This window comes from Strongylocentrotus purpuratus, unplaced genomic scaffold (genome assembly GCF_000002235.5).
Source record: "Strongylocentrotus purpuratus isolate Spur 01 unplaced genomic scaffold, Spur_5.0 spur5_scaffold_21, whole genome shotgun sequence".
Taxonomy (NCBI): domain Eukaryota; kingdom Metazoa; phylum Echinodermata; class Echinoidea; order Camarodonta; family Strongylocentrotidae; genus Strongylocentrotus; species Strongylocentrotus purpuratus.
The window spans coordinates 82,711-104,812 of record NW_022145607.1 but is presented as its reverse complement, the minus strand read 5'-3'; the positions used below and the strand labels follow the sequence as shown (position 1 = coordinate 104,812).

Below are 22,102 nucleotides of genomic sequence, written 5' to 3'. Positions count from 1 at the left end.
ATAACATTCTAATTTTTGATTATTCACACAAAAATTTATTTATTGAAATTACTCATTTTTTGGCATCTAAAATTCAGTCTTTTTTAGGGAACTTATTTCACAGCTTCCCATGCAAATAAATCTCAATTTTTGGTTTCCAATAAGTGTGCGTTTTGTAAAGAATATTTTTTGTCAGAGTTCCCTCAAGCCAATACTAAAAGCCTGACTTGTACATCCCTCCTGAGATAGCTTTCTAATAGAACTCTCTGATAGAGATCTCTGAGAGCTCTGCATAAAGTGCTTTGAGAAGTAAACTGCCCAGTAGTGGTTCAAAGATTCTTTGAGTAGAGGGGTACATGTTCCTTGCCTCACCGTACAACCTATTCACAGGAAAATTCTCATTGGTATAATAACAAGGATACTTTGGACAGAGAAGCACATCTTCACAAGTATCTGATAAACTTGGCAAGTAAAGGAGGGGGAGGGGCTCATATTCCTTGCCCCCCTGATCTCCCTCACATCTCCCTCACATCTCCCTCACATGTGACTAATATGAGGGTTAATTTTAGTTACACATTCATTTATAAATTATGTTGACCGTATCTTTATATTTTGTTTCATGTATGCACCAGCCAATGTGGAGAGCATCTAGACAGAATTTTTAAATTCTTTTAGGTGACCCTCAGGCATTGGCTGGTGCTAAATATCATTAGGTTAATGTTTTATCATTTTGTCAACCTTGTGATGTTTTGTATGTTCTCATCTTACCTGGAAATAAAATAAATAAATAAATAAAATACATACCTTCTGCTTGTATTTAGGGTCTTGGCTGATCTCCGAGAGATAAGTAAATTCCAGGTGGAGGGAGCCAAACTCTGAGAGAATGGAAGAGCCGCCTGATGCCCATCCCCAATTTCTTGCACTCCCACTGTGAAAGCAAAGGACATTTTTACATCAAATATCATGAGTAACTCATATCATCAAAGAGTCTTACTTCCATTAACAATTTGTTGGGTAACATGTAATTAAAAGAATAAAATAAAATAAAGGTGTATCATTTCTTCTGTGATAGAATTTCATAATGATAATAATAATAATAATAAAGAAAGATTTATTGAGCGCAATGATGATCTATCAATGGTAAAAAATATTGAACAATTTTGAAAGGAAATTGTCAAGGTAAAGAGGTTTTTATTTGTTTTAAATGATTATTTCTAATGTTTTTGGTAAAATCAATTTAAGATTTTGCAATTGTACTTCTACATTGTTTTGCATTCAATATCATTGAATCCAACAGTTTCATATAGTAGTATGGTTGTAAACCGTTCTGTCTTCCCTTTTCCGAAAAGCAAATAAAACTTTCAAGGATCCAATAGACATTATTGAACTCCATATGCACAAAAAACTCAATAGATTATTGATCAATTTATGTAAGCAGTGTTGAGTATAAACTAATCCCAACATGTATGTCTATTAAATAAACAACCACCTTAACTACTGCTTATGCATAGACCACCTTTATCATTTGTTTCGTAGATCTACTAATAAAGTTTTTAAAAAACAAAATGTTTGGCTTCCAATAACAGGTGTGTCCAATGCATGTAAGACGTTTGTCTTGTGTTTACCTGTTATATTATTTGCCCACAAGATATTGAAGACAACCCAAGAATGCCTGCTGCTGCAAAATCTGACGTAGAATATTTTGGCTGGGATTAATATTTGGTATGACAGTTGGTATGACAGTTGATATGGTTGGGAGTATGGAGTTACAGAGATGGTGTGTACTAGCACGTGTCTGTCTGTATAGATGTTAAGATATGACTGGGGGCTACCATCCATCCTAGGCCACATTCTATGAAATCTACACCCCTTTTAGCTTAATAGATGAAGCAATTGAGAGCTGGAAAAAATTGTGGCATGGGGTACAAATGCAAATATACCAACGTCCAAATACTGTCCAGTTAGAAAGTCTTACTGGTTTCTAAATGAAATATCTGCTTACATGCCAATCAAATGTATTTCTGCAAAGTTTAATATAATTATCTTTTGAAACCAAACATGTGACAGTTTGAGAAACTGAGAAAGTGATTTTGTCAAAGTTGTTTTGATGTTGAGAAGTACATTAATGGCTGATATCTAAAATACTGAAAAGAAATTGGAATGTGACCAACAAAACCTTTAATAAACTCTTCAGAATAAAGTAAATTTATACCAAACTCATGTAAAAAAAACCTGGTATAGAGAATCATTGTATAATAATAATAATAATAATAATAATAATAATAGGCATTTCTATAGCGCCATCTATCTAGACAATTCTATTCCGAGTCACATTTATTATTACCCTGGCTATAGCCAGAGGAGCACAGAGACTAGAAAACAGCATTGTATAAAGAAACTAATTTTGAAGAGGTGAGATGACATTAGAGCTGGCCAATCAGCAGTGCCCACTGACGATGAGCCTGGCCAATCAGCAGTGCCCACTGATGATGAGCCTAGCCAATCAGCAGTGCCCACTGATGATGAGCCTGGCCAATCAGCAGTGCCCACTGATGATGAGCCTAGGCAATCAGCAGTGCCCACTGGTGATGAGCCTGGCCAATCAGCAGTGCCCACTGATGATGAGCCTGGCCAATCCGCAGTGCCCACTGATGATGAGCCTGGCCAATTAACAGTGCCCACTGATGATGAGCTTGGCCAATCAGCAGTGCCCACTGATGATGACCCTGGCCAATCAGCAGTGCCCACTGATGATGAGCCTGGCCAATCAGCAGTGCCCATTGATGATGACCCTGGCCAATCAGCAGTGCCCACTGACGATGAGCCTGGCCAATCAGCAGTGCCCACTGACAATGAGCCTGGCCCAGTTTCACCATTTGTGTAAGACACGACATTAACACTAGAGCAGGATGCTGATTCTTTATTGAGTTTTCCAATTTTAAGGATGCTCAATCAGGCATTTCGCTATAAGATGTTTAGTTATACAAACATTTTGTTAAATGTTTCTTTATAAAACGTTCAAGCTAGGGAAAAAATTAAATAGGTATCTTATAGCTACATGTATACAACTCTTATATATTTATTCAATGAATTCTGGAAAACTGAACGCAGGGTAAAAGTCCCCTTTACTCACGTTTTCAGGTTGACCAGACCAAAAGGTATTCCTGTTGGAGTGTTGAAGGCAGGTAATAGTTTATCAGCAATCTGAATAGCTTTCTGTTTGTACACCTGTATACAAATATATAAAAGAAAAGAAAATAAGTATGAAATTTATGCAAAAGTTCAAATCACAAATTCAGATATTTAAACATACATACATCGTGAATATGATCTGTTTAGAGCTAGAAGTGCGTTAACCAATATACTTTAATAGGGTTAAAGCCCTTTTGGCTCTGAATATCTTGGTTAAAACCGGGGGTAATAATGGTGCAGAACTTACAAACATTAGTAATATTAAAGAGCTTTATATGTATGAAAGAAGAAAACAATGAAAATGGTGAGGATCATTCCTGAGGAAAATACCCTTGTCAAAAAAGGTTCAACCATAGCATTGCATATTCACCTCAATTGTTTCTATTTTAATTTATATACATGTACCTCATACGATGTATGCTTTGCCTCGGGGTGATAGAAGGACGGTATGAACACCAATTATAAATCTCATACAATGTATGCTCTGCCTCAGGGTGATGGAAGGACGGTATGAACACCATTATATACCTCATACAATGTATGCTTTGCCTTGGGGTGATAGAAGGATGGTATGAACACCGTTATATACCTCATAGAATGTATGCTCTGCCTCGGGGTGAAAGGAAGGATGGTATGAACACCGTTATATACCTCATACAATGTATGCTCTGCCTCGGGGTGATAGAAGGATGGTATGAACACCATTATATACCTCATACAATGTATGCTCTGCCTCGGGGTGATAGAAGGATGGTATGAACACCATTATATACCTCATACAATGTATGCTCAGCCTTGGGGTGATAGAAGGATGGTATGAACACCATTATATACCTCATACAATGTATGCTTTGCCTTGGGGTGATAGAAGGATGGTATGAACACCATTATATACCTCATACAATGTATGCTCTGCCTCGGGTGATAAAAGGACAGTATGAACACCATTATATACCTCATACAATGTATGCTTTGCCTTGGGGTGATAGAAGGACGGTATGAACATCATTATATACCTCATACAATGTATGCTTTGCCTTGGGGTGATAGAAGGATGGTATGAACACCATTATATACCTCATACAATGTATGCTTTGCCTTGGGGTGATAGAAGGACGGTATGAACATCATTATATACCTCATACAATGTATGCTTTGCCTTGGGGTGATAGAAGGATGGTATGAACACCATTATATACCTCATAGAATGTATGCTTTGCCTTGGGGTGATAGAAGGATGGTATGAACACCATTATATACCTCATACAATGTATGCTCTGCCTCGGGGTGAAAGGAAGGATGGTATGAACACCATTATATACCTCATACAATGTATGCTCTGCCTCGGGGTGATAAAAGGACAGTATGAACACCATTATATACCTCATACAATGTATGCTTTGCCTTGGGGTGATAGAAGGATGGTATGAACACCATTATATACCTCATACAATGTATGCTTTGCCTTGGGGTGATAGAAGGATGGTATGAACACCATTATATACCTCATACAATGTATGCTTTGCCTTGGGGTGATAGAAGGATGGTATGAACACCATTATATACCTCATACAATGTATGCTCTGCCTCGGGGTGATAAAAGGACAGTATGAACACCATTATATACCTCATACAATGTATGCTTTGCCTTGGGGTGATAGAAGGACGGTATGAACATCATTATATACCTCATACAATGTATGCTCTGCCTCGGGGTGAAAGGAAGGATGGTATGAACACCATTATATACCTCATACAATGTATGCTCTGCCTCGGGGTGATTAAAGGACAGTATGAACACCATTATATACCTCATACAATGTATGCTTTGCCTTGGGGTGATAGAAGGATGGTATGAACACCATTATATACCTCATACAATGTATGCTCTGCCTCGGGGTGATAAAAGGACAGTATGAACACCATTATATACCTCATACAATGTATGCTTTGCCTTGGGGTGATAGAAGGACGGTATGAACATCATTATATACCTCATACAATGTATGCTTTGCCTTGGGGTGATAGAAGGATGGTATGAACACCATTATATACCTCATACAATGTATGCTTTGCCTTGGGGTGATAGAAGGACGGTATGAACATCATTATATACCTCATACAATGTATGCTTTGCCTTGGGGTGATAGAAGGATGGTATGAACACCATTATATACCTCATACAATGTATGCTCTGCCTCGGGGTGATAAAAGGACAGTATGAACACCATTATATACCTCATACAATGTATGCTTTGCCTTGTGGTGATAGAAGGACGGTATGAACACCATTATATACCTCATACAATGTATGCTTTGCCTTGTGGTGATAGAAGGATGGTATGAACACCGTTATATACCTCATACAATGTATGCTCTGCCTCGGGGTGATAAAAGGACAGTATGAACACCGTTATATACCTCATACAATGTATGCTTTGCCTTGGGGTGATAGAAGGATGGTATGAACACCATTATATACCTCATACAATGTATGCTTTGCCTTGTGGTGATAGAAGGATGGTATGAACACCATTATATACCTCATACAATGTATGCTTTGCCTTGTGGTGATAAAAGGACAGTATGAACACCGTTATATACCTCATACAATGTATGCTTTGCCTTGTGGTGATAGAAGGATGGTATGAACACCATTATATACCTCATACAATGTATGCTTTGCCTTGGGGTGATAGAAGGATGGTATGAACACCATTATATACCTCATACAATGTATGCTCTGCCTCAGCGTGATAGAAGGACGATATGAACACCATTATATACCTCATACAATGTATGCTTTGCCTTGGAGTGATAGAAGGACAGTATGAACACCATTGAGGGAGTGATAATTTCCACCCGCATCAATCCTCATGCGCAGTCAATATTTACTGTTTACCTAAGGTTTTATAGAAGTTGGAGAAGTATGGTATAATATTCAGAAAACAGTGGAATTATTCCATGAGCTTTAATAGAAGAACAAGAACGACAGAAAGAAATTTGTGGATAACAGACCAGAACAGAAAACTGATACAGTTTGAGATCTGAGTGGGATCCTAGCTTTCTGAGGAATGGCTACAAAGAGAAGAGCTGGGGCTGGGGTAAACTATGGCAGAGAGAGAGACACCCTGGATGGTCTTCAGGCAGGGTCCGGCCGCGCGGAGTTCATCCACGCATGCTTTCTATTGATTTCTACTCGTCTAGCTACACATGCATATTTAACCACAAGCACTCACAAAATTATGCATGCCTTTAGCCCAGCTGCCAGGACACTCATGTTCCCATAGCCAATGATTTCTCATTGCCCCTCTAGCAGCGCCTGTCATCCTATCATGCACTTCCACATACAGGGATTGTGCACAACACAATGAGTACCAACAAACCATAATAACACTATCGATGGGTATATTCACCGACCTTGACAATGGCAGAATACGCAATCTTGTAGATTGTTACATGACAAATTGATGAGAAGATTCTCTGCTACACACTATCATTACATTCTTCCATTAGTTAAGCTCTAGGCTTTTAACAAGAACATGGAAGGGAAACTTGGAGATCGATACATGCATCTCAAGTTACAGGAAAGAAAGTCCTTTCAATTTATGATTTTACTGACTGCTCGTAACGTTATTTTGTGGTCAAACTTCTATTGCCTCAGTAATTATGACAATATCAAATATTCAGTTAAGTGCATTTTATGTATGTACATTTAATAACAATCAACCACATGAATGTTTTGTAGCCGAAATGTAAATGAACATGTATAATGATTTCCATCTTGTAGGTCACATCAATTAGTCATTTGTACACACCATGTACATGTACCAAGTTTGATCACTTTCATGTAACGGTACTGGTATACGTGCAAGTATATTGAGGGAAGAAGAAAAATATCCCCAAATGAAACCGAATGAATTAAGAAGCCATAGCACAGCTCATGTACATTACAATACAGAGCCAATAGTTATGTTCAAACAAGACCAAAGAATGACAAGGCATTAGTTTACACGGGACCAAAACAATGAGTATTCATTTTAACTACAAGCTGGCGTAGCCTCAAAATTAATTGTGTCTGCACGGTACATATCTTTGAGTGAGGACCCCCCCCCCCCCCCCCTCCCCTCCAGCTGCTCAAAGTTACCACGTTAACCTTAAGATCTGACTTGGTTTGTAACTTTGAGTTAACTTAAACTTTTGTAATCATGAGTGTGTCCGCCAGGTTCCTTAAGTTTAAAATAGCGACCTCAACTTAAAAAGTAGCTGTACTGTCTGTCATGGGGACCTCACTATTGTGCGTGTAGTCTAGATGAATGAGGGCTCAGACCTTTGAGTGGCATGTCTTCTGAGGTCATCTCGTCTGGCCTGGCCTGGCCTGGCCTGGCTGGAGCTCAAGGCCTACTTGTAACCAGAGACATTGATGAAGAGGTGATGCCTTCCAGACATGATGTAGCTTGATAGGCAAGCAACTTCTCTATGGATTCTAGTTGAGGGCCCTTCTAGCATTAAGTGACTGACTGGCATCAAGGCTTCTCATCAAGGCTTCACATCAGACAGTAGCTCACTCCCATCCAATCTTCTCTGTCTGAAGCCATGTTCAAACTCCACTATCTTCCTGAAGAAATGTAATGCCAATTGGCTAGTGTAAAACAATTGCTACCAAGATTGCCACTGCAACATTGAACTACGTTCTGACATCAAAGGTTGTATCTTCTAACTTGAAGGAACATAATTTGTGTTGTATTAGAGAAGAATTATCAAGATATTGTCCCAATCATGTTTAGAGCGAGAAAGGCATTAACATGTATAATTGTTAAAACTGTAGCTCCAAACAGACAAACACATTCAATGTATCCAAGCTTGCATGAAGTAAGCATTTAAGCATATACATGAAGATGGCTAAGCTGTAATTAACGTGAAAACAAAGCTTGATAGCAAACTACTCTAAAATAAATCAGAATAATCAAAGAAGCAGACTGGTGAAAGCTTGAATGAAACCAACAAAAAAGAGAAAGTTATGAATTTGTGAAAGTTTTAATCAATATACATATAGGTTCTTTAAATAGGCTCTTTAAATCAGCTGAAAGGGTAATGTCTCTGTGATGTATCAGTAGTGGCGGACAACTACATGTACACTGTAGATCCCATTTGGTCCAACACAAAAATGACTAAAATGTCAATTTTACACAAATGGTTGACTCAAAAGGGTCTATTCTCTAAATTTTTAGATGAACTATAATAATAATAATATACAAAACACAAAATAAATCCAACGTCTTATAGGAAAACGTCCATTTTGAAAGAAACACATTTGCGATAAAAAGGAACTTTAAAATTACAACTAAATGTACATGCACTCTATTTGTACATCAACTGCAATAACACTTCAGTCAGTAAGGTTGTATTAAGACAGGTCAACTGTCAAGGCGTCGTGCTCCAGTGGATATACATCTTCCGACTGTGGATCACACGGTTAAACAGTTAGAGTCCTGATGTGGCACTTAGATGTCCTTTGGCAACACATTAATCTACATTTTCTACTCTCCAAGGGGAGGTGTTAAATGGGTATCGGGTAGGAAGGAATTCCTTGAAAGCTGGGAGCACCAAAATCGTTAGCCTAGCAAAGCAGGGCTAATATTGGAGCACCTTGAGCACCTTGGTTTGTCGATATGTACGCTTTAGAAATATCCAATGGAGTAGTGAAGGTTGACGTCATCAAAAAACTATTTTTAGAATTTATCTATTTGAACTTCATTTTCTGGAAGAGCATAAAAAATAATGGATAAATATCGAAAACCAATTGAATATGTTAAGTATTGGCTGAGATATGACCATCTGAATAAATAGATTTTCTATGGGAACACTATTTATTCAGATGGTCATATCTCAGCAAATACTTCATATTCAATTGGTTTTCCAAATTTGGATATTATTCTTGATGCTCTTTCAGAAAATGAAGTTTACATTGAGAAATTCTATAAAATAAAAAATTATGATGTCAGAGCTTTGGTACTCAATATTATTATTATTATAATTAACTCCAAACAATTGAAACAATACAACACTTGTTTGGATATCCAAGCTGCTCTCAAACTCACTATTAAAGCCATTGAATACAGCTTAGAACATGATGACTGATGATCAAAGTGGAGAGGAATGACAGAGTAACATGTCATGGACATTATCAGTTACTAATTGCAAGAAAGACAGTGGTGAAAGACAAGAACATGTACACAACTTGAGGCTCCTATTGATTTCGCTTTGATGAGATTCGGTTGTACGTGAAGATGTAGAACAACACCCCATCCCCAAATAAAAGTATTATGGTGACAGTATAAGTGGCAAAGGGAATTCAAGATATATAGAGAAAGACTGCCAAAGAGAGGGTGGGGAGACATAATGGCAGAGAGAGAGAGAGAGAGAGAGAGGAGGGGGGGGGGGGGGGGGGGGGGGGGAGGAGGGGTGAGGAGAGAATGTATCAGGAGAATAAACTCCTATAGTGAAAATACACACACTTGTAATGCTATCATCTTCTCCCCCATGCTGTCTTATGAAGATGTTAACTTATTATTCTCCCAACATCAGAGCTATTATTGGAAAATTTTAGTTTGCTAACATATGCAGGTGACTGTCACAGAGGTAATTTTAAAATTTTATACAAGTATAAATGAATACTTTGATCACAGATAATCTATAATAGCATAATTGTATACTAGTACAAGGTTAAAGGTATATTGCGGTTCAAGGGTTTGGGTGCAAAATATCTATTCAATATTGTTTAAATATTGCCTTTAGAGGTTTAGATGGCAACACTTCAACCTAAATTTGCAAAAAAGCAGAAATATATGCCCAAAAGTTCAATGTTGAAGTGTATTGGCAATATCTATCCAGGCCAGATCGATATGATAGTTTGCCAAATACATCAATTAGTAGGGGATTTCCCAGCAAAATTTGTATCATCACGTATTAGTCAAAACATATTCTTTCACATGATTATTAATAAGAGCTTCCATTTTGTTTTTTGAGAGGGGGGCGATCCCACAACTGGTCTATACCTTTAAACAAGCTGTACGTGTACATATCAACACAGTGTACAATGTTTGGTTAATCTGAATGCTTATTCAAACAGACACAGGATATCAATCTCTTTTGGACATAACATCCAAAAAATTAGTTTCCAGCATGAGGTGGCATGACATCGCAATGTTTGTATTTCTCATGCTATCTCAACTTCACTGCTCACATGCAGCATTAGGACCAACTTTCAATCTGAACAAGTATTTCTGTTTGCTGTCTAAAGTTTTCTTAACCCCCAATACTTTTCATCATATCTTTTTTTACCTACATGTACATGTAAATGGATGAAAAGCATGATGCTTGTTCCAAGTCACTAAAATAGACTCAAAGGATGAGAAGTGTTAGTATTCATAACACATCGATCTGATCAGAGGTATCGTATGCAGGCTACTTAACTCTGTTCAGTGTTAATCCATGAACTATATTTGTAAGAGAATGAGATAATTCAGTAGTTACAGGGTCACATGATATGAGCCATAGATTCTGGCTCTGAACAGACAAGTATACATACAAGTAAAATACATTGACCTAACAGTGTATCATCTGAAAAAGACTGAAATAAACCCATTCAGGCAGGAAATAGAACGAGAATTTTAACCAATTTCAGCTGAAGTAATGTTCTGCATGACTGATAAACACCTCAATTCATCTCCCTTCTATAACCACCACACCCGGCCGACCAACCCGTCTCTCTTCTCCTCCCTCATAATTCATACTTCCACCGAAGAACAGATGCCCTTTGAGGTACGGGCCAGTAGCTCCAGTAATTGGATGATATGATGGTATGACCACATTTACTCCAGTTGATGCTCATAAACTGGGAAGGTATAAACAGACAAAATAAATGCAGTTTTGTGCATCTTGTTTGTTTGTTTGTCTGTTGTATTTATTAGGAAAACATTATTCAGATGGTACATGCACATGCATGGAATTTGCATTATTTACATGATGATTGCATCATGAGTGGTAGACTGAGAGTCAATTCTGATGCACATGCCCAATGTGATCAATTCTTTCTGTTCACAGGATACATACTACTTACTTACTTGGGTATACTTGGGTGTAGAGACTGGAAGCTTGGCTTATTTGTCCCTCTTTACCGTTGCATCCCGTCTCAAGTATGGTTCAAACTTAATTGGATTGTTTCTCCAATACCTTTCTAGGGATGACTTGAATTGGTTAATGGTGGTAGCATTGACTACTTCCTTAGGCAGAGCATTCCAATTATTTACACTCCTTATTGAGAAACTATACTGCCTAAGTCTTGTGTTGAAACGTTGTTTGACAATCTTGAAATCATGGCCTCTTGTTGTTGAGCCAGTTGCTAGTTGGAAGAATATTGAAGGATTCACTCTGTCAAAGCCTCTCAGGATTTTGAATATCTGTATCTGATCTGCTCTTTGTCTTCTGTAAGCCAAAGTAGGAAGTTGTAGTTCTCTAAGTCTGTCTGGGTATGCTTTTTGTCTCAGCTCAGGAAGAAGTCTGGTGGCCCTCTGCTGGACTTTTTCTAGTATGTCTTCATCTCTCTTGAGTATTGGGCACCATACAGAGTTGCAGTATTCTAGTGTTGGTCGAATAATAGTTTTGTAGAGACTAAGGAACCCCTTCTTTTGCAAGGCTGAAAACGACCTTCTAATCATTCCTAACTTAATGTTGGCTCTCTTGGCAGCATCTGCTGCATGGGTGCTGAAAGACAGGTCCTGTTGAAACAGCACTCCCAAATCTCTTTCCTCATTACCAGATGGAACTGAAAATATATTTGTACCAGCAGCCAGTGTGTAGTCAAAACCTTGGTTCTTTCTTCCATAATGAAGTACTTTGCATTTACTCTCGTTAAAGGGCAATTGCCATACATTGGACCAGTTTGTTACGGTGTTGACATCCATCTGTAGCAATTCTGAGTCAGCTTTAGAGTCCACTGTCCTGTATAACTTAGTGTCATCGGCAAAAAGCTTCATGTGGGAGTCAACAGTTGATGGCAGGTCATTAATGAAGACATTGAACAATGTTGGTCCGAGCACACTTCCCTGCGGAATACCGCTTGTCACAGGAATGGATCTCGACTCTTTCCCGTTTACTGCAACTTTTTGAGTCCTGTCTGAGAGGTAGTCTTTAATCCAGGCAAGTAAGGGACATGTAGAGCTCTGATAAATAAAAGTGACATTCTCTGTGTATTTTTCTTTTTTTGATCCAGAGCTTTCAAGAACTTTTGAGAGAGAGAGAGAGAGAGGCAGGGAGGGAGAGAGAGAGAGAGAGAGAGGCAGAGAGGGAGAGAGAGAGAGAGAGAGGGAGTGGGAGAGAGAGAGAGGGAGGGGGAGAGAGAGATAGAGGGAGAGAGAGAGAGAGGGAGGGGGAGAGAGAGAGAGAGAGGGAGAGAGAGAGGGAGAGAGAGAGAGAGAGGGAGAGAGAGAGAGAGAGAGAGAGGAACTAGACAAACAATATGAGGGTGAGACGAATGGTAGTGAAAATGATGAGGTGCAACTGCAAGATGAATTGCATTTTTGTGTTACTATCCCATCTCTCATCCACCCCCCCCCCCCCCCCCTACACACATACATGTACATGTACATCTCATCATTTGGGAGGTACTTTGGCAGTCAGCTACAATATTTACTCAGGCAAGCCAGCTGAAACATATACATGATAGATTGACTCACTTTCCACTACAATACCATATCTACTCACATCATAATGTTGCCAGGCTCACTGTTGTCAAGCAAACTCATCTCAAATATATTCTTTTGATGCACTTTCTTCGTGGAATTGTCTGTATCATGTACATGTAAGTAAATGTGACTTGCATACATGTACATGATACAGATTTCATTTTTGTGTAGCAAAAACTCAGTATGTTTTCAATTTCATCTATAATCAATGTATATGTACATTGTAGCAAACAATTATTTGCACATTTTCAAGAGTAAATATGAAAAAAAATAATTCTTTGGAAATTGTATATATTTACAGATTTAAAGCAGCCATCCCCACCCCCTGAAAAACGTGGAATGGTTACAAGTCTTCTTTTGAAATTAGAATGTGTAAATGATTGACATAACCCACTATCTATTGAATTATCTAATTCTCATGTGGTATACTGAGTCACCACATTCTTACATGCAATGGGTTAACTTCATCATACAAAAGAAGGAATATAGAAGAATAAGAGATAAACAATCAAAGTATTGAGATTCACAATGATTTATTTTGCCAAGTTTTATAAATAAAATCAAGCATAGTTTTGAGAAAACGCCCTTTTTTTTTTTTTTACTCAACTGACCATTTATCCTCTTCTGCAAGAAAGCCCTTGAAATCAACTGAATTTGATAGACTTCCCATTTAATCCTCCTTCGACCAATCTACAATGAACATGTAGATTGCAATCCAGACTGGTATCATATCACAACTCCCTAGCATAATTGGTCTATGTTTACACCAACACTGGTTTGTGTAGATGAAAGAAAGGAGACATTTCTCATAAACTCTACATGTATATGCAGGTCATTTGTCAAAACCACATCCCATACCAATAACACGTCCAAAGTCCCACACTCATAAGAGCCTGTTTACACGGGAGGAAATTTATACAAAAACATACAGTACTTAAATAAATGTCATATTAAAAGAAAAAAGAACTGTGAAATGGGCGTAAATGTGTTTATACAATGTATGCAGAGTTGCCAACCTCTTGACACACAAAAAAAGACTGAATATCCTAAAGAATCAGATTTTCACAAAAACTTGACACTACCACTGGTCTGTTGGCACCGGGCCAGTAAAATGTCAGAAAATGTCTTACTGGTAAGAAGAACGTGCAAATACAAGTAAAATGTTTAATGAGAAAATTGTAAAGCAAAGTAAGACGAAAAGTCGTATTTTCAAGAGGCGATATCGTATTATCGTATTTTATTATTTTATCATACTCGTTGGCATCTTTGTATAAAAAAGTATAGAAAAGAGACATCGTCCAAAAAGGGTTTTTGAACAGGTAAATTGACATTCGTTAATATATTTGTTGAGAGGTACATGTATGTACTGTAGTCAATCTTTGGTGCGCACTCGCAATATGCCCTATCAGCTATAATTTTAAGATTTTTTAACAATACATCATTTAAAAATTAACTTAATTCTTCATCAAGTTTTCATTTATTTTAAAACAATGCTCAAAATGTTGTTTTGTTACACAAATGTTCATGTACATCAGTTTGTTAAACATTTTGAGTAGAAAATATAATAATGATAATAATAATAAAAATCTTTTTTTAAAGTCCACTCCAAATTTTATTAATCCGAAAAAGGAAATTCTTTTTGCCCAATTGATCGTGTGCCAGGCAGCCACTGAGCAGCGCCAGATCGACGTTGCTCTATCCCCTTATTGTTGAACGCCAAACAAGGTAGCAGTAACTCCCGTCTTTTAACGTCTTTTGGTATATAATCAACAAGTTCGGTAATTATATTTATGTTCCTACTTATAAATTGTATTGTTTGAAAGAAAATAAATGTTCATTTGAATTGAATTGAATTGAATTGTAAATACATGTGCATTTATAGTAGCTATACGATGAATTCTGCTGGTCTGAATGAGCGGTCTGCATGTATTCATGCTTTTTGGAAGATGTATCTTGGCATTGTCTTTCTCATACAGCACAGATTGCCATCAAGCAATTTGTGCAGGAAAAAAGCCTATCCCACAAGCTTTCAAAAAATAAACCTTAAATAATTAATCAGGGGCAATATGTATTGGTTGGAGACAGGCAGGATTTGACGTGACTCCAAATCTGACATTTCCAATCACAGAATTGTCTATTACCTAGAAGCACTGCTAATGTCAATGGACCAGAGAGAGAGAGAGAGAGAGAGGGGAGAGAGAGGGAGAGAGAGAGAGAAAGAGGGAGAGAGAGAGCTGTAGAGCTGAGCAAGCAATAATAGTAATGGGAAATGTACAGAAGACGTGCTTTCCTGTTATGACTACAGCTTTACTTTCTCTACCTCTTTTTCTTAATTTGTGCGAAACTACATGTAGGCCTACATATACTAAAGGGTACACACACAAAAACACCCAAATGTCCTAGGGCAATCAAATTGTTAGGTAAAAGTAAAATATTACAAGCCCGAAGGGTCAGGTCAGCATGAAAGATCATGACTGACTGACTGACTGACACAATATTTATGTATGAGACAAGAACCTAAATAAACCAAATGAAAGTTAAAGGTAATACAAAGTTTTGGGAAATCTTGAAAATTGGGTGGATAGTGATTCTTTAACATTTTGGTATATTTGGATGCCCCTGTGGATGTATTTTAAGCACTAGAAATTTTAGCCCCTGAAACACTTCTGCTTTCAAGAAAAATTGATTATAAAAATTTACCGGTGTTCCCGGTAAATTTTGATAAATTTCAAATAGCGCCTACGGCCGTACAATGGTAGCTGCGACCATGAAAATCTCAGAATATGTAGTTGTGATATAGAATTTCCAAACGGAAAGCTAATTGGTCGATTTTAGTCAAGAAACATTGTTTTATAGCTTAATTAATATTTTGACCTTGAGAGGGAGCTATACAACATAAAGAGTTTATTATTTACAATTTCATAACTTTAGACTCGATTTCAACCGCGACATCGATCACTGAATATTGTAAGATCACATATGCTTCCAATATATTCATTTGAACCAAATTTATGACCCCATACCAAAACTTTGTATTACCTGTAACAACTCCACCCAAATTAATTTTTTATTTATCAAATCTATTTCAAACAGTTTATTGATAAGAAATCATTTGTGGCCAGTTGGCAGAATTGCAGATTCTTTTACGATCATAATAGATATCTAGAAACAATAAAACCTCGATATCAGTGAAATTAACGACTTTCGAAAACAACAATTTTTTGGTTAAAATGATCCAGGTCTTCAATACAGATTTCATGATTGAGTTCCAAGGCAGACATGTCTGAGAAAGAGTTACAGGTTTCTTACTATTCTCAGGCTTTTTATTTAATCGTTTACCAATTAAATTTCAACCCATTTCAGAGTTGTTTCCTTGTCAATACATGTCACAATTTTATTGGGTGTGCAATATGTACATATTTGCACAAAAAGTGAATGGCATATTTAGATTTCTCAAACTGCAAATTACCTTTACATCAAGAACAAAAATATTCAGACTTTCAGCAGCATTGCCATTAGATTAGATGAACCAATACATGTACATGTAGGTATTGGCTACCCCATTACTAATTGCATATTTCTACCAATTATAAGAATATTCATTTTGTAAAAAAAAACTAAATTCCTATTATGTATTTAACACAACCGCTTCCTATTCCTGTCATATTTCCTCTAAAAACAATGTGACCTTTTTTTTGTTTGATCTTATCTTGGTATTGTGAAGATAAACAGTATATGGACAAGGATCACAGAAGACTGAATGCTTTCAAAGTCCAAAATAATTATCTGTTCAACCAAAATATTTTGTCATATGAAGTTTCTTTACATGACGTTCAGACCAGAAACAAGGGAAACGCTCTCGGTGGTCTCGCCTGCATTACGCAATTCGATATGATGTCAAATTGATGTTGGAACATTATTTATAGGCAGGATTGCCCATTAGCAGGCCCCCCCAAAAAATGAAATCCTCTGAATATACTCAGCATTTTGAAGTGAATATTGACTAAGAATCATCAAAAGAATTATTTACAATTAATTGTACCACGATCGATAACTTGAATGAAATATGAACAAATTAATAAAAAACAGTGATTATTAATTCTCATATTAAGTTGTGAAAACATAATCTAAGTCTACTGACCTAAAATGACCTTTGACCTTGTGACCTGGAATTTGTGCCATATGATTTGTGATACTTGATAACCCTTGGGTACAAGTTTCATGGAATTTGAACAAACTATTTTGAAAATATGCTAAAAATTCAAAATCTTAATGTTGATGCCACAACAAAGTCTAAGTTTGTTGACCTAAAATGACCTTTGACCTTAACTTAGTAACCTGAACTACTCACATGATTGGGGATACTTGATAACCCTATAGTCCAAGTTTCATTGACTAAGAACTTATACTTTCAAAATTATATCAAAAATTCAAAAACTTAACCTTAGGTTAAGTTTTCGATGATGATGCCACAACATAGTCCAAGTCTGTTGACCTAAAATGACCTTTGACCTTGACTTTGTGACCTGAAATTCTACTCACATGATTGGGGATACTTGATAACCCTATAAGTCATGTGTATTGTTTGTTTTCACTCACTAGGATAATATTGGTGATAAAAACAAATTAAATAACAGATTTTTAATTTTTAAATCATGATTAAAAAGACGGAATATTATTACTTTTTGTTTTTTCTAGCTTTGCTTTGTAAAGCTGAACTCCCCCATCAAAGACAATCTTCATGCGAATGTTCTCATTTCACATGTGAGAATGGGACATGGAAGGTTTGTATAGTTCACTTCAGGTCAAGAGTAAGTCATGCCCAGCAAGGGACATTTTAATAACAATTTACCTCTTTTTTTTTACCAAAGGAATGTGCTTAGCCTCCAGGGGAATGTCTCACAAAGATCCTAAGTTGAACTTATCTCTAAGTTGGACTTAGCAATTATGGAAAGCCATTAGCATCCTTGAAAATATTTTGTAAAAGTTTTTTAAAAATTTTAAAAGGCATAAAATGTTGATTCAAATCATTCATATTTTCTATTATCAAGGAGATTTCTTGTTCTTGATGTGGAATTTATGAAAAGTCTAAAATACTTCAATTTTTGCTTTTGAATATATTTCATTATAAGGCTACAAATGGTTCTCCATAATATTTAAGTCCAACCTAGAGTTAAGTCTGACTTACAATCTTTGTGAAACACCCCCCAGATCTGTCCAAAGCAATAGCTTTGAAATGCTGGCTACATTATTCATCTACACTGTACATACAAATTGTACATATATCCAAACCAAAGTATGTAATATATGACTGAAAGTCCATTTGTTATAACTAGTGCTGTAACATCACGGATATCTCCAATTCCGTTTAACCGCCAGTCAAAACCGGACGGTTTTCGGTTAAACGATTTAAAAAAATAAAAAAAAAACAAAAAAAAAAAACGATTTTTTTTTTTTTTTTTTACCGACTCTGTCGGCAACTTTCATTTAACTGCGAGGTGCATTTAAAGGGGCCAATTTGTGCTTGTGAACTTGTCACAAATAATAGTAACAATGTTGTTTTTAGAAGAATGTGTAAGATCATTAATGTAAATTAAAAACAGTAGAGGACCTAGGATAGAACCTTGTGTAAAAGTTGGATGAATTATTATTATAAACTACATATTGAGATGATGAGATCTATTACAAAGATTACTTTCAAACCAAGATGACAGACAAATTGGAGTGTTGTTCTAGTTTTGGAGTGGTGAGTCAACACACAGATTACTGAGCTGGGAGACATTGCCAGGCATAGTGCCAGGTGGAGGGGCATAAATCGAAACTTTAAAAAAAAAAAAAAAAAAAAAAAAATATAAAAAAAAACAAAACAAGGGAAACGCTCTCGGCGGTCTCGCCTGCATAACGCAATTCAATATGATAAACCAGAACGTCAATGACGTAGCGCTCATCCGCATCTCACAACAAATATCGTAAATTTTATGTGGTACACTTTTGAACTGGTCAAAAAATAGAAATTTGATGCCCTGGAAGGGACATAATTTCATTTCATTTGCATAAAGTACCATAAATAATCAATGGAGCAAAATCTCACAATTCTGTGTAGAAGTTTATTGTTCCAAATTTAGCTCTACCAGATAAGGCAAAATCGGTCAAGAAATGAGGGAAAAGAAGCAATTTTTGTTATTTTTGGAATAAATTTGCATAAATTACTATAATTAATTAATGGAGAACAATTTCAAAATTCTGTGTAGAATTTTAGTGTACCAAAGTTAGCTCTACGATATAAAGCAAACCAAATCAAAATCGGTCGAGAAATGAAGGAGAAGAAGCCTTTTTTGTGATTTCGAATAAATTTGCATAAATTAGCATAGATAATGAATTTCACGATTCTGTGTAGAAATTTAAATCCCCTCCTAGCCCTATCAAATGAAACAATCAGAATCAAAATCGGTTGAAAAATAACGAAGAAGAAGCATTTTGAAAATCTTAATGTTGATGCCACAACAAAGTCTAAGTTTGTTGACCTTAAATGGCCTTTGACCTTAACTTAGTGACCTGAAATTCTACTCACATGATTGGGGAGACTTGATAACACTATAGTCCAAGTTTCATTGACTAAGAACTTATACTTTCAAAATTATATCAAAAATTCAAAAACTTAACCTTAGGTTAAGTTTTCGATGATGATGCTACAACATAGTCCAAGTCTGTTGACCTGAAATGACCTTTGACCTTGACTTTGTGATCTGAAATTCTACTCACATAATTGGGGATACTTGATTACCCTATAGTCAAAGTTTCATTGACTAAGAACTTATACTTTAAAAATTATACCAAAAATTCAAAAACTTAACCTTAGGTTAAGTTTTTGATGTTGACGCCGTCGCCGTCGCCGTCGCTGTCACCGGAAAAGCGGCGCCTATGTCTCGCTTTTTGCTACGCAGGCGAGACAAAAACGAAACCGTCCAATTGAAAACAGAATCCGCCATGGGCGGTCGGATACCGGACGGTTAAACGTTTGACTACAGCACTAGTTATAACTGTGAAATCGTCAGCCAAAATGCAATGTACATGAACTGAACTGTACATGCATATTAAAGAATATTAGGAATTAACATGTAGGAGTGAAACATTCATAAAGTGTTGAAATTGTACATCATTATGCATAGGGTGATGTAGGCTAATAGCTTGAATTTACTCCAATGGGAAAAGAAACTGAACCCAACCTTGGGGTACAGCTGAAGGAAAGCGAATCAAAACAACCATTATCAGTTGATACACTTTTAGACAGGGTTTGAAGTCTCCATACAGTATTAGCTAGGTGCATGAAAGACATGGTAGAGCTCTTCTTTGATACGACCATTGTCAAAGCCAAGGGAGTTCGTACCTTGATTGTATACTACTCAAGATGAAAGCAGAAATCTCAGAGAAATAGACTGGGGTAAATTTGAACGAAATCAGACAAACAATGAGAAAGTTCTGAATTTGTGAAAGTTTGTAATCACTGTAGTTATGGAGTCTACCGTATTCAAATTGGGTGGATCGGTCATGTCTCTGTGATAGAGTGCCGGAAAGCCTTCCCATTTGTTCCAGCCCACAAAAAGACTACAATTTCAGTTTTTCAAAAATGTAGAGGACCTTAAATGTAAGCAATATTCTAAACCTAATATATTTTGAGCAGTGACTAAAGGGAGAAGGCACAGTAGGGGAAAGAAGAAAAATTACCGGTAATGGTATTCTTGTACGCAACTATCTGCAACTACATGTACGTCATGACCCACTCACCAAACTGCCAATTTAAGAGTCATAATAATAGAGTTCTTATATACCTAACAATCATTTAACTTTCTTTTTATTGGTCAAATTTATTTCACACTTTCCCCATTCTGTTTATCTTATTTTTCTTTCATACATATTAACTTGTTACAAGAGTTGGATTGTCCTTTAGGATGGGAGGGCATTAATTACCCGGTATCTCATAATTTTAACAAAGTTAACTCCCTTCTGGTTCCAAACAAGTGACAAGCATATTATTTACATGTACATTGTACATATTTAACTTTGAACTCATACTGTACATTTCAGGAAGCTTGATTTTGGCTAAAGGAAGTTTTAAAACACATCACGTGTGAGGTTTAATAATGAAACCTCATGATTGAGGCTTGTGCACGCACCACCAGCACAAAATCTCATGAACACAACCATGTTCAAACATGGACCTACATTACAAACACATACATGTACATACATGTACAGTACATGTAGTGCCTCATGAGTACAGCCTCATGAGTAGCATTACTTACCTCATCGTGTGTGAGAGCATATATCGACAACAGTCCTCCTACAAATCGGATGTTGGTTTCAAATACAGATACATCGCTTGACTGTAAGAAAGAAAGAAAGAAAGAAATAATTATCACAGATGTAAACTGCAGAACATAATTAAACATTATTTACAATGAAATATGTACAAACTATAAAACACACATGTCAGACATATAATCAAAACCCATTGCAAAAATCTTTAATACTGTTTGCATTTTTTGGTTGAGGTTGCTTGTTTCTAAGACATACATGTACAGTATACATAAATCTGAAATAGTGTCAGCAGAATTCCCTGCCTTGAAAGAGTTATAATCTTTCTTTTATGTTTCCTTGCTTTTCTCTAAGGGCAAGGAAACCATCTACCGGCCGGGTCAACTTGTATTTACTGCATAGAGCTGGTATGTACGTGAGGCAGGCCCATGTAATGAGGCCAAGATGCTGTAATGAAGTAATTTAACAAACAGCTAGGTATTACATTGGAGGAGACTACATGCTCAATGTATAGCTAAACACGGGTTTGGGGGGGGGGGGGGGATGTACAGTAGATAAAAGTATTGCAACATCTTTTTGTGAAGAACCTTTTTATGTTTTTTTGTTTGCAGAGGGTCTCTAATACACACAAAATGCAATTTCCTTTAAAGGTACTACATGTATGTCCCTTTTGCAGCCAACCTCAAATGCTGTAGAACTTTGCAGGAATTATGAATATGTTATGTATGTCCTATCTGTGAAATTTAAACGTTAGCAGTGTCCTCATATTCAAATTATGCAAGGAAAACTGTTTACTTGCTAGACTTCACTGTCAGACACTATTGAGTGAGTGACTGGCTTTTTTTCTTCTTTGGTAATAACATTACATG

General features: G+C 36.6%; 1 protein-coding gene across 1 annotated transcript in view; it reads right to left on the bottom strand.

Annotated features, from left to right (window-relative positions):
- LOC581367 (mannosyl-oligosaccharide 1,2-alpha-mannosidase IA) overlaps nt 1-22,102 on the bottom strand; it is a 71,193-nt gene that overhangs the window by 32,488 nt on the left and 16,603 nt on the right. Inside the window, exons 3-5 of the mRNA XM_030995477.1 lie at nt 21,221-21,301; nt 3,113-3,207; nt 784-907 (exon numbers count right to left, since the gene is read on the bottom strand). Coding sequence (XP_030851337.1) covers nt 784-907; nt 3,113-3,207; nt 21,221-21,301 — 300 coding nt within the window. The remainder of the gene's footprint in view (nt 1-783; nt 908-3,112; nt 3,208-21,220; nt 21,302-22,102) is intronic.